Source organism: Syngnathus leptorhynchus, chromosome 16 (assembly GCF_054491065.1).
Source record: "Syngnathus leptorhynchus isolate UIUO chromosome 16, UIUO_Slep, whole genome shotgun sequence".
Lineage (NCBI taxonomy): Eukaryota > Metazoa > Chordata > Actinopteri > Syngnathiformes > Syngnathidae > Syngnathus > Syngnathus leptorhynchus.
This window is the reverse complement of record NC_141210.1, coordinates 208,503-225,425: the sequence shown is the minus strand read 5'-3', so window position 1 is coordinate 225,425 and position 16,923 is coordinate 208,503. Positions and strand designations below refer to the sequence as shown.

At 52.2% G+C, this 16,923-nt stretch overlaps 2 protein-coding genes across 4 annotated transcripts; one reads left to right on the top strand and one right to left on the bottom strand.

Annotated features, from left to right (window-relative positions):
- Positions 1 to 786: 786 nt before the first annotated feature.
- LOC147043710 (zinc finger protein 281-like) lies at positions 787 to 6,421 on the bottom strand. Of its 3 annotated transcripts, none has more exons than XM_085933913.1 (7): positions 6,192 to 6,421; positions 4,553 to 4,928; positions 4,093 to 4,194; positions 3,843 to 3,966; positions 3,610 to 3,693; positions 3,421 to 3,539; positions 787 to 3,342 (listed from the first exon to the last, which is right to left on the bottom strand). In XM_085933913.1, exons 2-7 carry the CDS (start codon positions 4,811 to 4,813, stop codon positions 2,173 to 2,175), a joined length of 1,860 nt encoding a protein of 619 aa, XP_085790039.1. In that variant the 5' UTR covers positions 4,814 to 4,928; positions 6,192 to 6,421; the 3' UTR covers positions 787 to 2,172. The 3 variants fall into 3 exon arrangements, with proteins under 3 accessions (XP_085790039.1, XP_085790036.1, XP_085790038.1); XM_085933910.1 differs by having other exon boundaries at positions 6,303 to 6,420; XM_085933912.1 differs by lacking the exon at positions 6,192 to 6,421 and adding an exon at positions 5,066 to 6,185.
- Positions 6,422 to 7,826: 1,405 nt separating this feature from the next.
- Positions 7,827 to 12,070, top strand: LOC147043709 (G protein-activated inward rectifier potassium channel 1-like). The gene is made up of 4 exons (XM_085933614.1): positions 7,827 to 8,152; positions 8,219 to 8,579; positions 10,540 to 10,756; positions 11,478 to 12,070. Exons 1-4 carry the CDS (start codon positions 7,827 to 7,829, stop codon positions 12,068 to 12,070), a joined length of 1,497 nt encoding a protein of 498 aa, XP_085789740.1.
- The last annotated feature ends 4,853 nt before the right edge of the window (positions 12,071 to 16,923 follow it).

Genomic DNA, 16,923 nt, shown 5'->3' with positions numbered 1-16,923 from the left:
CTCCCGCCGGGGCATTATAGGCTTTTGTGCTGCACCTTCCGATTGGACCGCCGTCGCTGTCAATCAGCGTTGCCATCCCGAAGGTCCCGCCTCCTGCACCTCTTTCCTCGGCTTGCCAATGGCGACACACAAAACGGCTAGTGTACAATCAAGTTCTATTTTTAACACGATTGTTTGCCCCGCTTTCTCTCACGCTGGCTGCCCGGGCTCAGGGAAGCCACAAAGGCGACAAACTATCCAAGTTTGCAGCAAAGCCAAAGCGAGCGAGCTTAATTAAAGGGACAGTGGGTCGATTTGTCAATCTTCATTCATTTCTCTCACGTCAACGCACAAGAGTCACAAGCTCTTTATTTCATTCGAAGACCTCTCTTTAAAAAATATAGATCCATCGATTTTGAAATTGACCACACCCGCTTTTGTAAATATGACACCCAAATGAGACGTTAAGTTTTCAAAAGTTCAGCCGGCATTCTGGAAGTATCTTAGTGAAGCCGTACGGTATAACCTAGGCGTTCCAGCATCAGCTTTTCGGATGGAACCCGTTCCTGTGGAATAAAGGCCTCACTCGAGACATCGTGCTCACCTCGCGCTTATCTCGGGCACACATGTGGCTGGCGGCGAGCAGACGCCATTTTTCAATTTCTATTGTCGTCGTGGGCCTTGGCAACCACCGGCGAGCGAGACTAAAAAGTCGACCTCTTACCTTCGTATATAGACAAAATAGATTCTTAACACTATCTTATTCGTCTTCTTATTAATGGCTTTCTTAGTAAAAATACAAGCATGTTTTTGGTCATGAGTTTATTGTTTTCTCCCTAATGGCTCTTAAATTTACTGGACAGGCGACGTCTGGAGTGAAGCGATTCACAGGAACCCGAAATAAAAACCACAGCTATGACATGTGGCGGTTGTAAAATAAACGTGGAAAAGTAGTGTTAAAATAAAGGCTTGTAAACAGTGAGATGTGCTATCCCCACATCTCATGATATACTTGATATCCACAGGAGGTATATGAGGCACATTTTCAGCAGATATCAATTCATGGAAGACATTTTACAAATAAGAATAATCATTCAAATAACAAGCATAAATACATTTACAAATGACACTTCATATTTAGTAAGCAAGGCAATGATCTACGCTAACATTTTTGTCGCTCAATTTAATGACTCATTCACAAACACTAAATAATCAGCAGAGCAAATGGGCTAACTAACAACCACGTGAGGGACGGACAGGACACGCACAAAAGAAGAAAAAAGCTTGACCTAATGCAAAAGGGATCAAAGTGCTTCAAATCTTGAGGATGAGGGCCACAACTCATCGCGTCAATACGGACACCGGTCGGCCAGGAAAGCAAGAAAAAAGGCAAGAAAGAAAAAGGCCAAATGTTGAAGGGATTCAAGAATAAAAGCACAATTTGGTTGAAAACGTGCTTCTTTCACAACAATTATATATATATATATATATATATATATATATACGGCACAGTTCGAGCAAGTATTTAAATGCTCATTGTCACTACGAGCTGGGAATATATTTGGCATTCACTCTGCTCAATCCAAATCACATCTCTACCATTTTGTTGTGGCCCACACAAGGCAAATGAAAAGGAAAGAGAGCGAGAGCCAGAGAGAGGAAAAAAGGGAAGCGCTTTTCCTATTGCTGTCCACTAGCAACCTCTACTGGTCAACAACATTTTCATTCTAATGACGTTTTTGCCCTAAACGACCCTTGTTCTTTCTTGACAGCCGCCGTGATTAAATCCGTATCAGGAGATATATATATATATATATATATATATATATATACTTATATATCCTTACAAATATATATTGATCGATCATATACACAAGCATGGGCAAGAAAAGACAGCATCATCTCTATCTAGCCAAGGAGAAAGTGTTTTCAGTGTTCACACTCATTCATCATGTCAGCAACCTCTTTTTGTTTCCTGAGTAGTCGTTTGTTTTTTTTTTGTTTTTTGCATGGGCTATTATTTTATCGCTCCTGTTGTTATTATTACACACTAGGTGCTGGAAAAGATCATAATATTAGTATCATCACAAAAATAAGACGACACTTTCTGAAACGGTTGTAATTCATAAATAAAAAGGAAAATCAATTTCAAAGAGTGGCATCAGTCCAAAACTAACTTTGACCTTTGCGGTCTCATCTGAAGCTTTGGCTGCTCGGCGTTTTGGAGACGGCGGGGCTCGTCGGCTCGCCCACGTCGGCCAACAAGCCGCTGTACCCTGAGAAGTCGGACACGGGCGTCCTTATCGCTTCTTCCGACTTGAATTGCGATCCGAAAGCCTGCGCAAAGTTTTCTATCTGGTAGGGGCTGGCTTTGGAGGAGGCTGGCGGCGGCGGCGGCAGAAACGCGCCTATCGTTCCGCTCTTGCTGGCAGAGGTGTTGAGCTCCTGTGAGGGGGTGAGCTGGTGGTGCTGGTCCAGCAGGTGGAAGGCGGGCTGCTGAGGCGACGAGTCGGCCGGCGGCCCAAAGCCGCACTCCGAGTAGAGGAAAGTTCCGTAAGGGGGGAAGCCGGCGCTGTGGCTGCTGCGCTCCAGAGCCTGCAGAAGGAAGCGCGAATACTCGTTCATCACCGCGCCCTTGTCGCCTGCGTCAGAGGCGGGCTGGAGCGCTTCCACGTGCGGCTCGCCCAGATCGAAATGGATGTCGTGGTGGTGCTGCTGCTGCTGCTGCTGCTGCTGCTGCGAGGAGTCCGGTTTGTTGGCGTACTGCTCCAGCAGGCTCTGCAGAACCTCGTCGGGAATGCAGGACTTGTCCGGGCCCGAGTCGGCGTCCGTCATCTGAAGGAGCGTGGGCTGCGGGGACAGCAGGTCGTACTCGCTCGTGACGTTTTGGAGGTAGCGGCGCTTTTTCAGGAACTGCACGGCGTCGTCGTAGTTGCCCGCTTTTCCGTTTGTCTGCACGAGATGGTCGCCGGGCTCCAGGGAATCCACTTTCCCGTCTTTCCGATGGGCCTTCTTGAAGGCCATCTTGGGGGCGCGGCCGTGGTGTTGCGCGCTGGGACCGGGCTCGCTTTGATTCTCCAAGGGGTATTGGTGGACGCCGTAGGCTCCGTTGATCATGTGAGGAGGCAGTGTCGAGGCGCCGGTGGCGGCGGCGGCGTCCTCCCCCTGCTTCTTCTTCTTCTTTCGGCCGGCTTCCTCGGCGCCAATTTTGGACCTGCTTTTTTTCCTGCCGCTTCCCTGAGCGATTCCGTAGCCGGCCGTGTCCACGCGAGCCAAGTCCGGCACGCTGAGATCCGGCACTTTCCTCAAGGCATCTCCGCACGCGCGCTTGTGCTTCAGCAGACGATCGGTCCTGGAAAAAAACTGAAGCGGACAAAGAAATGTTCAGAAAGAAACCAAAGACTGGACTGGATTGGCTTGCTCAAAGTGAAAATGTGCCACCTGTTGGCAATTGTCACATCTGTAGGGCTTCTCTCCGCTGTGGGTGCGCTTATGTCTCTCCATGTGGTATTTCTGGATGAAGCGCATGTTGCACTGGTCGCAGCTGAAGGGCTTCTCTCCTGACATCATCATCCCACAATGAGGAGGGAAGTCCAGCTAACCAAAGGAATTAACCGTGCCGTGACTCACCGCTGTGGATCTTCTCATGACGCTGCAGGAGGTACTTCTGGATGAAACTCATGTTACACTGGCTGCATCGGAACGGCCGCTCACCTAAAAGGGGGCGGACGGACGGGCGGGCGGGCGGATGGGCGGGCAGGCAGGCGGATGGACAGACGGACGGACGGACAGACAGACAGACAGTCGGTCGGCCTTCTGGGCTCACGGGAAAGCAAAATATCAGCGGCGTGCCTCGGCGTTACCCGTGTGAATGAGGACGTGTCTGCGCAAATGATAGGAACTCCTGAAGGCGGCGCCGCAGTGCTCGCAGATGTGAGGTTTACTGCCCGGCGACACGCCGGCGCCGCCGCCCCCGTCCGGCATGGGCTACATGCGACGTCGGAGCGGACAAAGGGTTACAAAGACTCGGCGGCGTGTAGCGCAAGTGGCCTCCCTCCCTCCCTCCCTCAATGGCAATTGAATGGATGAAGTTGAAAATCAAGCGTGTCCAACCTTTGCCTCGCGCCGCTTCTTCCCGGAGCGGCCCTCTTGTCCGTCAGCGTTTGAGCTGCGAGCTTTCCTCCCGACGGGCTCCTTTCCCGACGGACTCGGCAGCTGGCGGCATGACAAAGGCGTGCGTTTATCGACAGCCAATGGGCCATCCAATGGGCTCTCTTTGAGGGTAAAACATCTGTACATCTCTGTTTTGGCTCGCTCCAGATAGTATTAGCGCAGGTCACGTTGGCTTAACCTCGGGAGGCTGCCTACATTGTCACAAGCGGCACAAAAGATGTCTGAGCGCCGCGCCCACAAGACAGCTGTCAGGGAGGGACAAAGAAAGAAAGAAAGAAGAAGAAGAAGAAGCTCCGGCTGGCCGGCCGGCCGGCCCTGCTTCTCGTTTGCGTGCAGAGCTCCCTCCCAAAGTGAAAAATAAGCTGCCATTTCCAAAGGGAACGCGAGCGACTTTACTCACGTCGACCGCGTTGACGTCGTGCACGAGCAGGTTGTGGTGACCGACGGCGACCTCCAGCAGCCCCGCCGGGTAGAGCGGCAGGCGGTAGTCCCGTTCGCTGACTTTCTCCTGCTTGATGGCGTGGACGTAGTCGCCCGCTCCCGGCAACCTGCCGCCGTAGTCGGGCGAGTCCCGCTCCTTCTTCAGGATCATCTCCTGCGGCCCCACGGAATGCAGCCGGGTGAAGCTGGTGACGGGCGGCAGGTGGCCGAACATGATCATGCCCGCCCCAAAGTCGGCGTCCACCACGTTGGGCCGCAGCAAGTCGTTGCCTAACTTGTCTTGTATGATGCTCACGCTGGCGGGCAAAAACTACGGCGTGCCAGTCCGTCTCATCCTGCCAGGAGAAAGAAAGGCATGACAACAGGAAATTGACTGGGCCTGCTTTTGATCCAATTGTTGCCCGTGTCAAATAAAACATTGCAACACGATCAGGTGAAAGAAAGAAAGAAAGAAAGGCAAAGGTGGGATCACCGGATTCAATTTGACAGGATCTCTGAGGCTTCAACCGGATTCAATTTGTGGGTCAACAAAAGGGCTGCGTTCTGGCACGGGCACAAATGCAAGCGCTTCCTGTCTGGCGGGATGGGACGGGACGAGACACGCCATTCATTCCCCGCTTCCCGATCAACGTTAATCTGCCCACGTCTGATCCGGCCATCCTATTTGCACGAGGATTATATGGCAATGATTTCACGCATCAAATGAAGGGCTATTGAAAGAGAGAAACCTTGAAGTCTCGTTCGGCGGGTGCTCCAACAGGTTTAAATGGTGATCGATTCTTACTGCAACCAAATTGGAATGCAAGTCTGAACGTGCCATCGTCTCTCATCACTAAGTTACTCAAAGTCCATGACACCGCATCTCTAGAAATCTTAAACTTGGTCTCCAAAGTGGCGCCCCGAAGCCATCGTTTGCGAAACGCTAGTGATCCCATTCATAGTCCCGGTTTAATCTCGCTGCTTTGCACAGGCAAGAAGGCTAAGAATGATGCTAACCATCTATGCACGCCCGCCCGCATTTTCAGTAGCGCACAACAGCAGCCTCACCGAAAGAAAGCCTTCCGAAATGAGACAAAAGGGCCAATGTCCTGGCTTGGATGTGTGGCCAGGCGCTACAACTTTGTCCAAAAGAGTGTTGACGATCGTACCGGGAGGGAAGACGCTACGAACAAATAACCATGGACGTACTTTTCCAATCAAAAATTGGAATTGTTTTCTCATTCATATTTACTGATTTGGCGAGAGCCGGTGATTCTGTTTCACCGGACACCGGAGAGAGAGAGGGAGCGAGCGAGCGAGCGAGCGAGCGCACGCGCTGGCTGGCTGGCTGGAGCAGCGACCACGGGCATGAGCCACAATAAAAGTCCCGAGCGAACAATATGATGCTCAGTCCCATTAGCTTAGCAATGCTAACTTAGCGGTGGCTGGCTGGCTGGCTGGCTGGCTGGCTGGCTGGCTGGCTGACTGACGGGGAGACGGCGGGTTGGCGGGCTGGCGGGCCGGCCGGCTGGCGGGCGGCCAGCTTTTGTTGTCTGTCCCGCACGAGAAGTTTCAACTTTCCGAGAGGGGGACTTTTTTCTTTCTTTTTCTTTTCTTACTTGACCCCAACCAGCGTCTTTTATCGGCGCCTGACAAGCCGCTCCTCGGATCGACGTCGCTGGCTCTCGGCGCTCCGTTCCCCCCCCAAATAAAAAATCTAGAGGCAAAACCTTGTTCTCTCGCAGCTCCTGGGTTCTTCCATCTTGGCTGCGCGCGAGGCATTGTGGGTCTTGGACGTGCGCGCACGCGCTCAAATACGTTTTGCTGTCACGATTATGGCCACAAGGTAGTTTGGAAATGTGGAACAACAGATGAAAATCAGTGTCGTCCGAGTCTGATCGTACATATAGATCGTGGATATGGAGTCCTTTTGGAGCATGGGAGACAGTCGAAGGTTCAAAGTAGAAGAACAAATCCTGAACCCTCCTCAGTGGGCTTGAAGATAAGCAAGCCTACGGCAATAGAACAACCCACAGTCACAGAAAAAAAAGTCCCACAATCACAATACGACCAAGAATTGTGTTGCCTTGCGTGTCAGAAGGCATTGGAAAAAGTCAACACAGATGATTTGCACATTGTCTCGCACTGACAAAGGGCAAGAACGAGACGAGAAGAGTCTGCTGCGTGCTTTGGAGACAAACAAGTGGCCGGCCACCTTCTCCAAGGTGAAGCAAACAAAGGCTGGAACGTCGCGGTTGCCCTAATGCGCGCGCGTATCGTATGACGAAGACGCTTGTACATCACTGATAAATAATACAGAACCTCTTTGTTTCTTCCTCCTGCTCGCCATGAATCGAACTAACAAAGCATGCGGATGTTCCCAAAATAAAGAAAAGTAACAGATGGCGTTAGCGGGCGGGCGAGCCGGCGGGCGGGCGGGCGAGCCGGCGGGCGGGCGAGCGGGCGCTCTAATCCTCCCTCAAAGATCACTCTTCTCTCTTGTTGGGCCAGAAAGTTTGGACGAAGCCAGGAAAAGAGTAGACAGCTGTTGTCATGACATTTAACTTGTCCCGAGGCACAGGAACTACATCAGTATTTCTTTGCATTCTATTTTTGTTCTGTTGTGCAGTGTTTTGTAGTTATTTAGTTGGTAAAACAAAACAAAAAATAGGGCTCACATTATTCACGAGCTTTCTTACACTAGCAAATAGAAGGTTGATCACTGTGAGGGGAAAAAGGTACCCATCGCTGAGGAATGCAGCTGCACTTTGGTCAATTCGCCTCTAGATGGCGCAATCGACCACTAGCTTTCTAAGACGCGTGAGTGCTAGCCTAACAATATACGTATACTGTCAACCAATTGGAAAATGTACCAAAACGGGAATTAGTGGTTCCAACTCGCATCATGATCAAATCAGGCAAATGAAGCAAAACGCAATAGGAGGGACTATTGCTGAGACGCGTGGTCACGCGTAACTCTCCTGCACCCCTCTCTCTCGCCCTCTTGCACGCACGCACGCACGCAGGCAGGGAGGCAGGCAGGCAGGCACACCTCCTCATCCATCCTCATCCACCCTCCTCTTCCTCTTCCTCAGACGGAAAGCCAAGCTTCGACCGGTGGACTAAGTCCAAGCACTAAGTGAAGTCTCTCTCCCCGTGCGTAAAGTATGACCACGGCGCCTTTTACGCGCCGCAGGTAACCGGAGAAAACGATGGAGTAGTCGCTTACAGAGCGTTGTATCTATCGCGCTGAGATGGCGGCGCTTCGCAGGAAATTCGGCGAGGACTACCAGGTGGTCAGCACCAACCGGGCAGGGGGCGGAGCGGGCGGCGGGTTCTCGGTCCCGGCGGCCAAGAAGAAGAGGCAGCGCTTCGTGGAGAAGAACGGCCGCTGCAACGTGCAGCACGGCAACCTAGGCGGAGAGACCAGCCGTTACCTGTCGGACCTGTTCACCACCTTGGTGGACCTCAAGTGGCGCTGGAACCTTCTCATCTTCATCCTCACCTACACGGTGGCCTGGCTGGTGATGGCGTCCATGTGGTGGGTGATCGCCTTCATCCGCGGCGACCTGCAGGAGCAGCAGCCGCAGCAGCAGCAGCAGCAGCAGCAGCAGCATCAGCCGCAGCCGCAGCAGCAGCAGCACGCTGGCCGCGACGCGTCCTACACGCCGTGCGTGGCCAACGTGTACAACTTCCCGTCCGCCTTCCTCTTCTTCATCGAGACGGAGGCCACCATCGGCTACGGCTACCGCTACATCACCGAGAAGTGTCCCGAGGGCATCATCCTCTTCCTCTTCCAGTCGCTGCTGGGCTCCATCGTGGACGCCTTCCTCATCGGCTGCATGTTCATCAAGATGTCGCAGCCCAAGAAGCGCGCCGAGACGCTCATGTTCAGCCAGGACGCCGTGGTCTCGCAGCGGGACGGCCGGCTGTGCCTCATGTTCCGCGTGGGCAACCTGCGCAACAGCCACATGGTGTCGGCGCAGATCCGATGCAAGCTCATCAAGGTGAGTGACTCAGTGACTCAGTGAGTGAGTGAGTGAGTGAGTGAGTGAGTGAGTGAGTGAGTGAGTGAGTGAGTGAGTGAGTGAGTGAGTGAGTGAGTGAGGAGGTCGACAGCGTAACTCCCATTCCAAGTTCCACTTCAAAAACGAGTTCTCTCCAAATTCTGCACGAATGCTACGTCCGTTTGTTGGTTAGTTGGTTGGTTGGTTGGTTAGTTGGTTTATTTGACAATAACATACCGGCCGGCAAGCAGGTGTGATTGCTCAGTTTTTTAGGTGGAAGCAAACAGCTCGCACGCTGGCTGCATGGCCTTATCTGCTATCGGACGGCCAGCAGGCAGGTGTGAGATAAGAGGCGTGAAAGCAGGAGCACACTTGGCCTTCCAAGAGTCAGACGGACGGACGGACGGACGGACGGGCGGGAGTAGCGGAGTGAGTCAAATAAAGCTCTCCCGGGAGCCAGTGCAAAACATCAAATTGTATTGATGGCACCTTGCGAAAGGTTTTGCTTTCAACATCTGGGACGACGGCCACCTCTGCTAAAAGCGGCGATAATCCGATTTTACCACTGGAATTTTTGATCCTTTCTGGAAGACGACCATTTGATGTTGTAAATCGTGGTGTTTTTTTTTTTTTTTTTGTATCTACTGCGTGTTTTGTTGGGGGAACGACCTAAAACCTGCAGCGGAACAAGAGAGCAAAAAGGATTGACCGAGCGGCTGCTCTTTTAATTAGCATAATTGACTTTCTTTCCACATTCGGCGTGCAAGAAGGGGCGGTAAAAAAAAAAAGACAAACAGCATTAGCTGAGAGCTGCTACTCTTTTCTCCACACTGGAGGCTTAATGATGCGTGAGTGAATGAGGAGGAGTTGGACATAAAGCATCAAGGACCAGAAGAGATTTCAGGTGGGGAAAAAGCTTTGCCAATGACATCAAGTGTCTTGCCTTTGGGGATTATTTCCACTTGTCGTCATATTGCTTTCAATTTGGCAAGGGAGCCGGCCTTTTCCCATTGGGCAAGTGGGCTCACGGGCGGGCCACTCTTTTGACGTTGGAGACCATTCGCACGTCCTATTTTGAACGGCAAAGAAAGGGCCGTTCGGTGGCGCCTTCCGTAGTCCTCCGCCATCTGTGAAAGCGTGAAACAATAGCAGCTGTTTGGACACAAAGTTGTTGGCGTGGTGGATAATTGGCGGCTGACAGCTGTCAACAGGAATGATGAAAAAGAGGTGGAAGACGAGACCAAAAGGAGGAGGTGGAAGATGAGACCGTCACTCTCAGTGAAAGGCCTGTGGAAAATGCTGCAAATGTTTACATTTCTCACATTGCTTTGAGCTCCTGAGAGCTTTGAGGAACTGCAATTATGAAACAGGCCAGAAGAAACGCCGGGAATAAAATGGGCACATTTGGAAGGAGGGGCCTGTGGACAGACATTCACTCCGTTAATCCATTTTGTCAATGTGACAGAGACGGAAAGGAGGGAAAAAAGGAGCTAAGGCGCCTCCACGGACTCGCCGCTAAGTTGCTCACAAGTGACCCAGCCTCATTCTTATTCAATTGCGGGGGGGGGCCAACGAGGGCGGGATGACGTGCAAACCTGCAAAACAAAAAGACCTGCATGCTTCCCTAACAGGACAGGTGCATTGAGCAGACATCATCTATGATGCACAAAGGTGTTAGCATCAATAATGGGATTATGGCATTAAATGTTTCACATTTAGTATGCGTCAAGGAGCGAGCGAGTGAGTGAGTGAGTGAGTGAGTGAGTGAGTGAGTGAGTGAGTGAGTGAGTGAGTGAGTGAGTGGCGCTTTTTCCACCGTGGATTAGTCCGAGTCTTGTCTATTTCTAGCCGTGGCCGTTATGGTTCATCTGGAGAAGAAGAAAAAAAAACAACGTGCAATTTTCTGAATATGCAAAGAAGCATTTTGACTTGTTATGTTTGGGTTGGTCCCGTCATTCAGTCTCGCCAGACCCCCGAGGGCGAGTTCCTGCCCCTGGACCAGTGCGAGCTGGACGTGGGCTTCGGCACAGGGGCCGACCAACTCTTCCTGGTCTCGCCGCTGACCATCTGCCACGAGATCAACCCCAAGAGCCCCTTCTTCGACCTGTCCCAGCGCTCGCTCACCAGCGAGCAGTTTGAAATCGTGGTCATCCTGGAGGGCATCGTGGAGACCACCGGTGAGGCCCCCACCGTGACCCGTATTAGTCGGTCAGCGCAGATAGAGCCACTTTGAAATCTCACGCAAACAGATGGCCTTTTTTGTATTCCTGTGCCGTGCCGTGACAAATGCGGCGCGCTTCTGAAGCCGTCGAGCGGAAAGCCCAATGACCGCATCTGACTTTTGGGGGAGATCAAATCAAGATGGAATCGTAATACAAAGTATACACAAAGATCATACTCAAAGCTCCAAATACGCTCCATTGGATATATTCAAAGTCAAATATTGAGCACTTTTGCTAACCAAAACAGCAGCAGCCAAAAATGGTTGCCACTTTTTTCTTCCCTGAATGCTGTCAGCGGGCAAGGCGTATTTAGCGACCGACCGCAAGCCTCTTTTCCCCGCGGTGTGCTCCAAATAAATCCTTCTTTTCTTTTCTCTTCCCCAGATAACACTCACTTATAACCCGCTGCTAGAGGACACAGCGGCTGGCCAGCTCAATAGGCTTAGCGCATTTCAAAAGGCCGGCAGGGGGGGGTTGGACGTGTAGAGGCTGGCGGGCAGGCGGGCGGGCGGGCGGGCGGACGCCAAGGCCACGGGGTCTGTTTTGGGATGATAGTGCCATTAAAGCAGCGTGCCAGCGCAAGTTTATCGCTCGCTATCCCTCAAGTGGAAGGTTTTATCCTCAGCCTCGAACACTTTTGCAATAACACTCGACTCTCTTCACCTTTTGGTTGCAGGCATGACGTGCCAGGCGCGCACCTCATACACAGAGGACGAGGTCCTGTGGGGACATCGCTTCCTGCCCGTCATGTCCCTGGAGGAGGGCTTCTTCCGGGTGGACTACTCGCAGTTCCACAGCACCTTCGAGGTCCCCACCCCGCCGTATAGCGTCAAAGAGCACGAGGAGAAGAAATCCCCGCCGTCGCCCACCGAGAGCCGAGGGCCCCGACGCGACCGCGTTTTCTCCGTGGACTGCATCAGCTTGGCGGCCGTGGCGGCGGCTCGGCTGCCCAGCAAGTTGCAGCGGATCAGCTCGTCCGGGAAGGAGGACCTCCAGAGGAAGGTGCTGATGTTGAGCTCGCAGCGCTCCGAGAAGGCCTGCAGCACCGGGGACCTGCCGCTCAAGCTCCGGCGCCTCGAATCCTCTCCCGGGCCCGAGCACTCGCTGGAGGCGGGATCGGAAGCCGTGTCCCAGTCCGCCGAGGACCTGCGCCGGCACGGCCCGACGATGAGCACCTTGTGCCCGCCGCCGGCGCTCAGCCCCCTTTTGTCGGCCGGCGGGAGGGCCCGAGACAACCTACCTGCCAAGCTGCGCAAGATGAACCGCTGAATGGGCAATTTCGGAAGGAAAAAAATGAACCCTGAGCCACTCTGACGGAAAGCGCACCCAGCCAGCCAGCCAGCCACCCAGCCAGCCACCCAGCCAGCCACCCACCCAGCCAGCCAGCCAGCCAGCCAGCCAGCCAGCCAGCCAGCCAGCCAGCCAGCCAGCCGGCCATCGGCTGGCAGCGCTCGCTCGCTCAGTGCCATAGGAGCCTCCGCCTGAATGGAGCCACCCAACGTGCTGCATGTACACTTGTTAGTAAAGCTTGTTTTTATTCATGAATAAATCCCAATCACCCTTCTTGCCTCTATTTTGTCAGTCATCAAGCCAACGTTTCCCAAGCCTTCCTGAACCCAAACACGGTTGCGGTTAGTTCAAATGGAATAACGACATCATGTAATACAACAAATATACACATCATGTCATAGAAGAACGTAATGCAATGAGAGTGTACTTCATTTGTCCCCAGGGGACACTCTCAATGAGGATGACCTCAACATCCAACAACCAAACGTACGTACGCACGGTCAATGCTCTGGGAGCGTTTGCCTTTAACGGCCGGCCCACTTGGAGGAAGGAAGGAAGGAAGGAAGGAAGGAAGGCAAGCTTGCGTCGCTCCCTCGCTGGCCCATTCGAAAACAATTGGCAAACAGCTGTTCAAGTGACTAAGAAGAGAAAGGACTCGACGCTGTGCTTTTCTAAACTCATCCGCTATACTTCATCCAGTGGACACAAATGACTGCTTGTTTGACGTATACTATTTGTTTTGACTCACTGACTGACTCGCTCGCTCGGCTAATTGGGCCGCCTCTGGGTGGCTAAAAGGGAAGTGGGCCTCGATGAAAGGAAAAAGGAAAACAAACAGGGGTCTGCCGTCAATGGAATGGGAGCATCGCCGCGGCAACGGCACAAAGTCGAAAATGGACTCACATTGGATTGGCAAGCCTTTGTTTTGCGCAACTGCGACGGCACATCCGTACCTTGCCAGTGATCTGAGCATCTACTAGAGGTAGCTACCGATGGAAGTTTCGATACACGGAGACCCCCCTTCATCGTGCCGACACCTCCGGCGGGCGTGAATTATTCACACCGCGGCAACCCGCAAATGGGATTCGCCCAACGTGACCGTTCCGAGCCATCAAAGGCGAGGCGTGGAGAACATCTGCGGCAGCCGGGGCCTTTCAGGTATCAAATGTTCATTCACGCCAACGCCTGCCTGCTTGCCTGCCTGCCTGCCTGCCTGCCTGCCTGCCTGCCTGCCTGCCGGCCTGCCTGCCTGCCTGCCACATTACATATGAAAATAAAATGTTCTTGTTCAAGATGGCAGACGCCAGGCAGAGCCAGTCAACAAACATCAGCTGTTATTTTCTTATCCAAGTCAAAATAATTCTTATTATGTTTTAAATACAACTGACTTCCAATCAAAAGAAAGAAAGAAAGAAGAGTGAAAGGGGTGTGAACGAGCTACGAGAGGATGACTGAGCATTTGCGGCAATACCTCCAGAAACAATGACAGCCTTGAGAAACGACCGTCGCCACGGTAATGTTGATCAGAATGATACTTACGACAATAATACACAAGTGACAGCACGTTTGCGATGCTGCTTTTGTCCATTTGAAAAGCTTGAATAAGCTTTCTGCTTATGCTCCCCCGTCGACAGAAAAAACAAACAAAAAAAACGCTCCCTTGTTGCCCGAGTAGCCCATTCCTCTTCTGTAACATTGATACTAGCTAGCCCGTCTATGTTGGCATCCTTTTGTCAGGCACAATCAGGTTTTGATTGAACATACCACGTCTTTGCCAAATTGAAGGCAGCACTATTGTACTGGCAACAATTGATTCTAAAATTGCGTTGAAAGGCCTCCCATGTCCCTCCCTCACCTCCATCCGTCATTGTGCTTCATCAATAATACGTGCGTGCGTCCAAATAAATATGTCTGTTCACAAATAATCAAGTGTTTGTAATTCAAAAGAGCTTTCTAGTGGCGGCCTCATTTGTAGGTGTCAATGCAGAGCAGAGCAGAGCAGAGCAGAGGCAGCTCACGCCACAACTCTGTTCCCCCCCCCAGCACGCGTGCCTAATGAATGACGTACTTTCCATTGAGTTGACGCTCACCTCACTAAAAGGCCCGCACACATAAGCAAACTGAGAGCAAAGCTACACATCTTTTGTCATTGGAGCGGCCCCCACTCTGAAGAGCAACCATTCCTTTCCACTTGACGTCCTGTGAAGAAGTGATGGTGACGCTGTGATGATTTTAGCCACACTGGGCTTTTCTTATGGCTTTCTGCCGCTCCAGACGAGAAGTACGCCAGCCAGGCTGGCTGGCTCCTACCTTCCCAGTTGCAACAAATGAGCGCGGCCGGGAGCAAAAACAATGCAAACAGAACGGACGGACGGTTAGCCGCTTTCTTAATTCTCCCTCCATAGCAGTAGCAGCAGCAGCAGCAGCAGCAGCAGCAGCGCGCCGGCAAATTGGCCTCACGTTAAGCGCGGCTGATCATTTCGCTTCCGTGGTCCTCAGCTACGACTACAAATGCAATTGAGCTCTGATGAACTAATCGCGCCATTTTGTTCTTTACGATGGAGAGTGCGAGATGGCCGAGACACTAAGTTGTCTTTTTATGTCGGTATATAATCGGACATCTGGCCACGTTGTTTTCGTCGGGACGAGACGCTCGCTCTGCTGTTTTTCCATTTGCTTCCCTCACACTTCAGTGGCAGCTGCCAATTGGAAAAAATTCCCTCGGCGTGCCACGACGACAGTGTGACGACGGCGCTTCTTCGCAGGAACAAAAAAAAAAAGAAAGAAAAGAAAGTAATAGAACGCGAGTGGCGATGCTTGTCAAAGCGCAGCGGGTCCTTTTAGTGGACGTGACAGAGCGAGAAAGGCCTCATTATGGCAGCGGAATGAGGCGGGAGCTCCCAGGGACGCCTTCTGTGCACTGAGGATTTTCCACTGTAAAAAAATTGCTTTTGATTTTCTAAACTTGATCATGTTCTACTTTCGTTTTAGGTTTGATTCATTTTATAATTGATGATGATGATTATCTTTTATTATGATGTGCCAAAAAAGTCTTGGGTGAAGCCAACATGTTAGTTGGCTACATGTCTGGTTCTGTTTATCCAGCCATCAGTGACTTCAGGTGGGCCCCAGGGCTCTGTCCTATTGCCCCTGCTTTTTATCATCTATCTCCCTCCTCCTCGGTAAATCCTTTTTTTCTCCCCCTCCATTGCTTCGTGGCCAATGGCTGGGCTGGGCTGGGCTGGGCTCGGCACGGCCACCTTATTTCTTTGATGTCGCTCGCACTCGCCGGTGCGGTTCTCATTTATTGAGACTTTTAAGATGGCAGCCGATAATCCTTTCATGTATAATTGCTCTGTTTGGACAAGGACGACATCTGAGACCTCTTTGTCTGCTGTCCTTCAACCTTTTTGAGACTCCAGTTACCGAGCGGGTTCATTTCCAGGAGAAAGAAATCCATTTCAAGACAGACTTTGGGCTTCAAAGACAGGAATTCGATTTGAAAACCGGCTTAGAGTTTGAAATGAAAGATTCAGATCGTGGCTTTTAAAGAAGGCCTTCAACATTTTAAGATAGGCTGTCAATGACGTGCTTCAAATGAGGCAAAGTGCAATATAGCACGTTCTCATGTCAATCTCTCAAGTAGGGCCTTCATTGGGACGCACCCTAGGATGATGCAGATTAGATACGCCCCCCTTCCTCCATGTGTCCACACAAACTAGAAGAAAGGTCAACGGACGCCGGACAGCGTCCTGGCCTCGTGTCCCTCCCTCCCTCCCTCCCTCTGTCCGCCACGCTGGCCTCCGGGCCGAGCGAGCCGAAAAGGTCGCCTTCCTCCGAGGATTAATATTCAAATGGGAGCCGTGCGTAAACAGCAGCTGAGGCCCCCACCCAACCCGAGAAGGGCAAATAGACGTCGGCCACCGGGCGCAAAAATCCATTTTCAGCCTACCGGAACACAGACCGAAAGCTTCAACGTGCCGGCGAGAATGAAAGGAAACGCAAATGTTCTTAAAGCCACGAGGAGTAAAGGAAAGTTGAGATTGAGGCCTCGGGATGTTGATGTCCCGCAACGAGGCGAGACTACAACCGTTGGTTGGCCTAGGCACGCCTGGGATTACAAGGCACCCGCCCTTGGTCGTCGGGCTGCCGCGGAAACATCTCTGCTCTTTTGCTTTGCACAAAGTGGCCAGGCTTGCGCCATTAAAAGCCTCGGCAGATGGATGGAATAGTCATCCGCACGTACAGCGTATGCGCACGATACACTGGAACTTTCTTTGGCCAAATGGGCTTTTGTGTTCTTCTTCAACTCCAGCCAGCCTCAATTGGAAAGCGCCAAGACCAAACGGCACAAAAGCCACAACAGCCACGTTAGGTAGGCGCGTCTCTCTCTCTCTCTCTTTGGAATAAATCAGCGGGCCGGACGTTTGGGACCACGGAGGAATGAACGGGCCCGACGGTGACCTTCGGCAACTTGCGCCGTTTGCACGGCCCCGCCTCTCGGCCTGGGATAAATGTTGCCATTAGCATTTTGACATTTGCGCTGTGGCGCGTGGGGTATTAAAAGCCACGTTTGCAGCCTGGGGCGGCGCGGCGCCACGTGCTCATCTTTTGCCTGCCTGCCTGATGGCGTTACACGGCTCGCTAGCATGGCTGGCTCGCTAGCATGGCTGGCTCGCTAGCATGGCTGGCTCGCTAGCATGGCTGGCTCCAGCGCCCCGACGTAGCTTTTGGAGTGGTCAATACGGCCTTGGCTTTCAAATAAAAATGGGACCATATTTAGTATTCCATACGGTGTCGTGATCCGCTTCTCCGGGCCTCACCTCTCCCCC

What these genes read in the sequence shown, in the direction of transcription:
- LOC147043709 (XM_085933614.1), top strand. Translation starts at nt 7,827, where the DNA reads ATGGCGGCGCTTCGCAGGAAATTCGGCGAGGACTACCAGGTGGTCAGC. An exon ending in CGCGGCGACCTGCAGGAGCA is followed by an intron (nt 8,153 to 8,218) that starts GCAGCCGCAGCA and finishes GCAGCAGCACGC; the next exon opens with TGGCCGCGACGCGTCCTACA. An exon ending in TCCGATGCAAGCTCATCAAG is followed by an intron (nt 8,580 to 10,539) that starts GTGAGTGACTCA and finishes CCCGTCATTCAG; the next exon opens with TCTCGCCAGACCCCCGAGGG.
- LOC147043710 (XM_085933913.1), bottom strand. Translation starts at nt 4,813, where the DNA reads ATGATCATGTTCGGCCACCTGCCGCCCGTCACCAGCTTCACCCGGCTG. An exon ending in AGAAGCGGCGCGAGGCAAAG is followed by an intron (nt 3,967 to 4,092) that starts GTTGGACACGCT and finishes CGTCGCATGTAG; the next exon opens with CCCATGCCGGACGGGGGCGG. An exon ending in TCATGAGAAGATCCACAGCG is followed by an intron (nt 3,540 to 3,609) that starts GTGAGTCACGGC and finishes TGATGATGTCAG; the next exon opens with GAGAGAAGCCCTTCAGCTGC.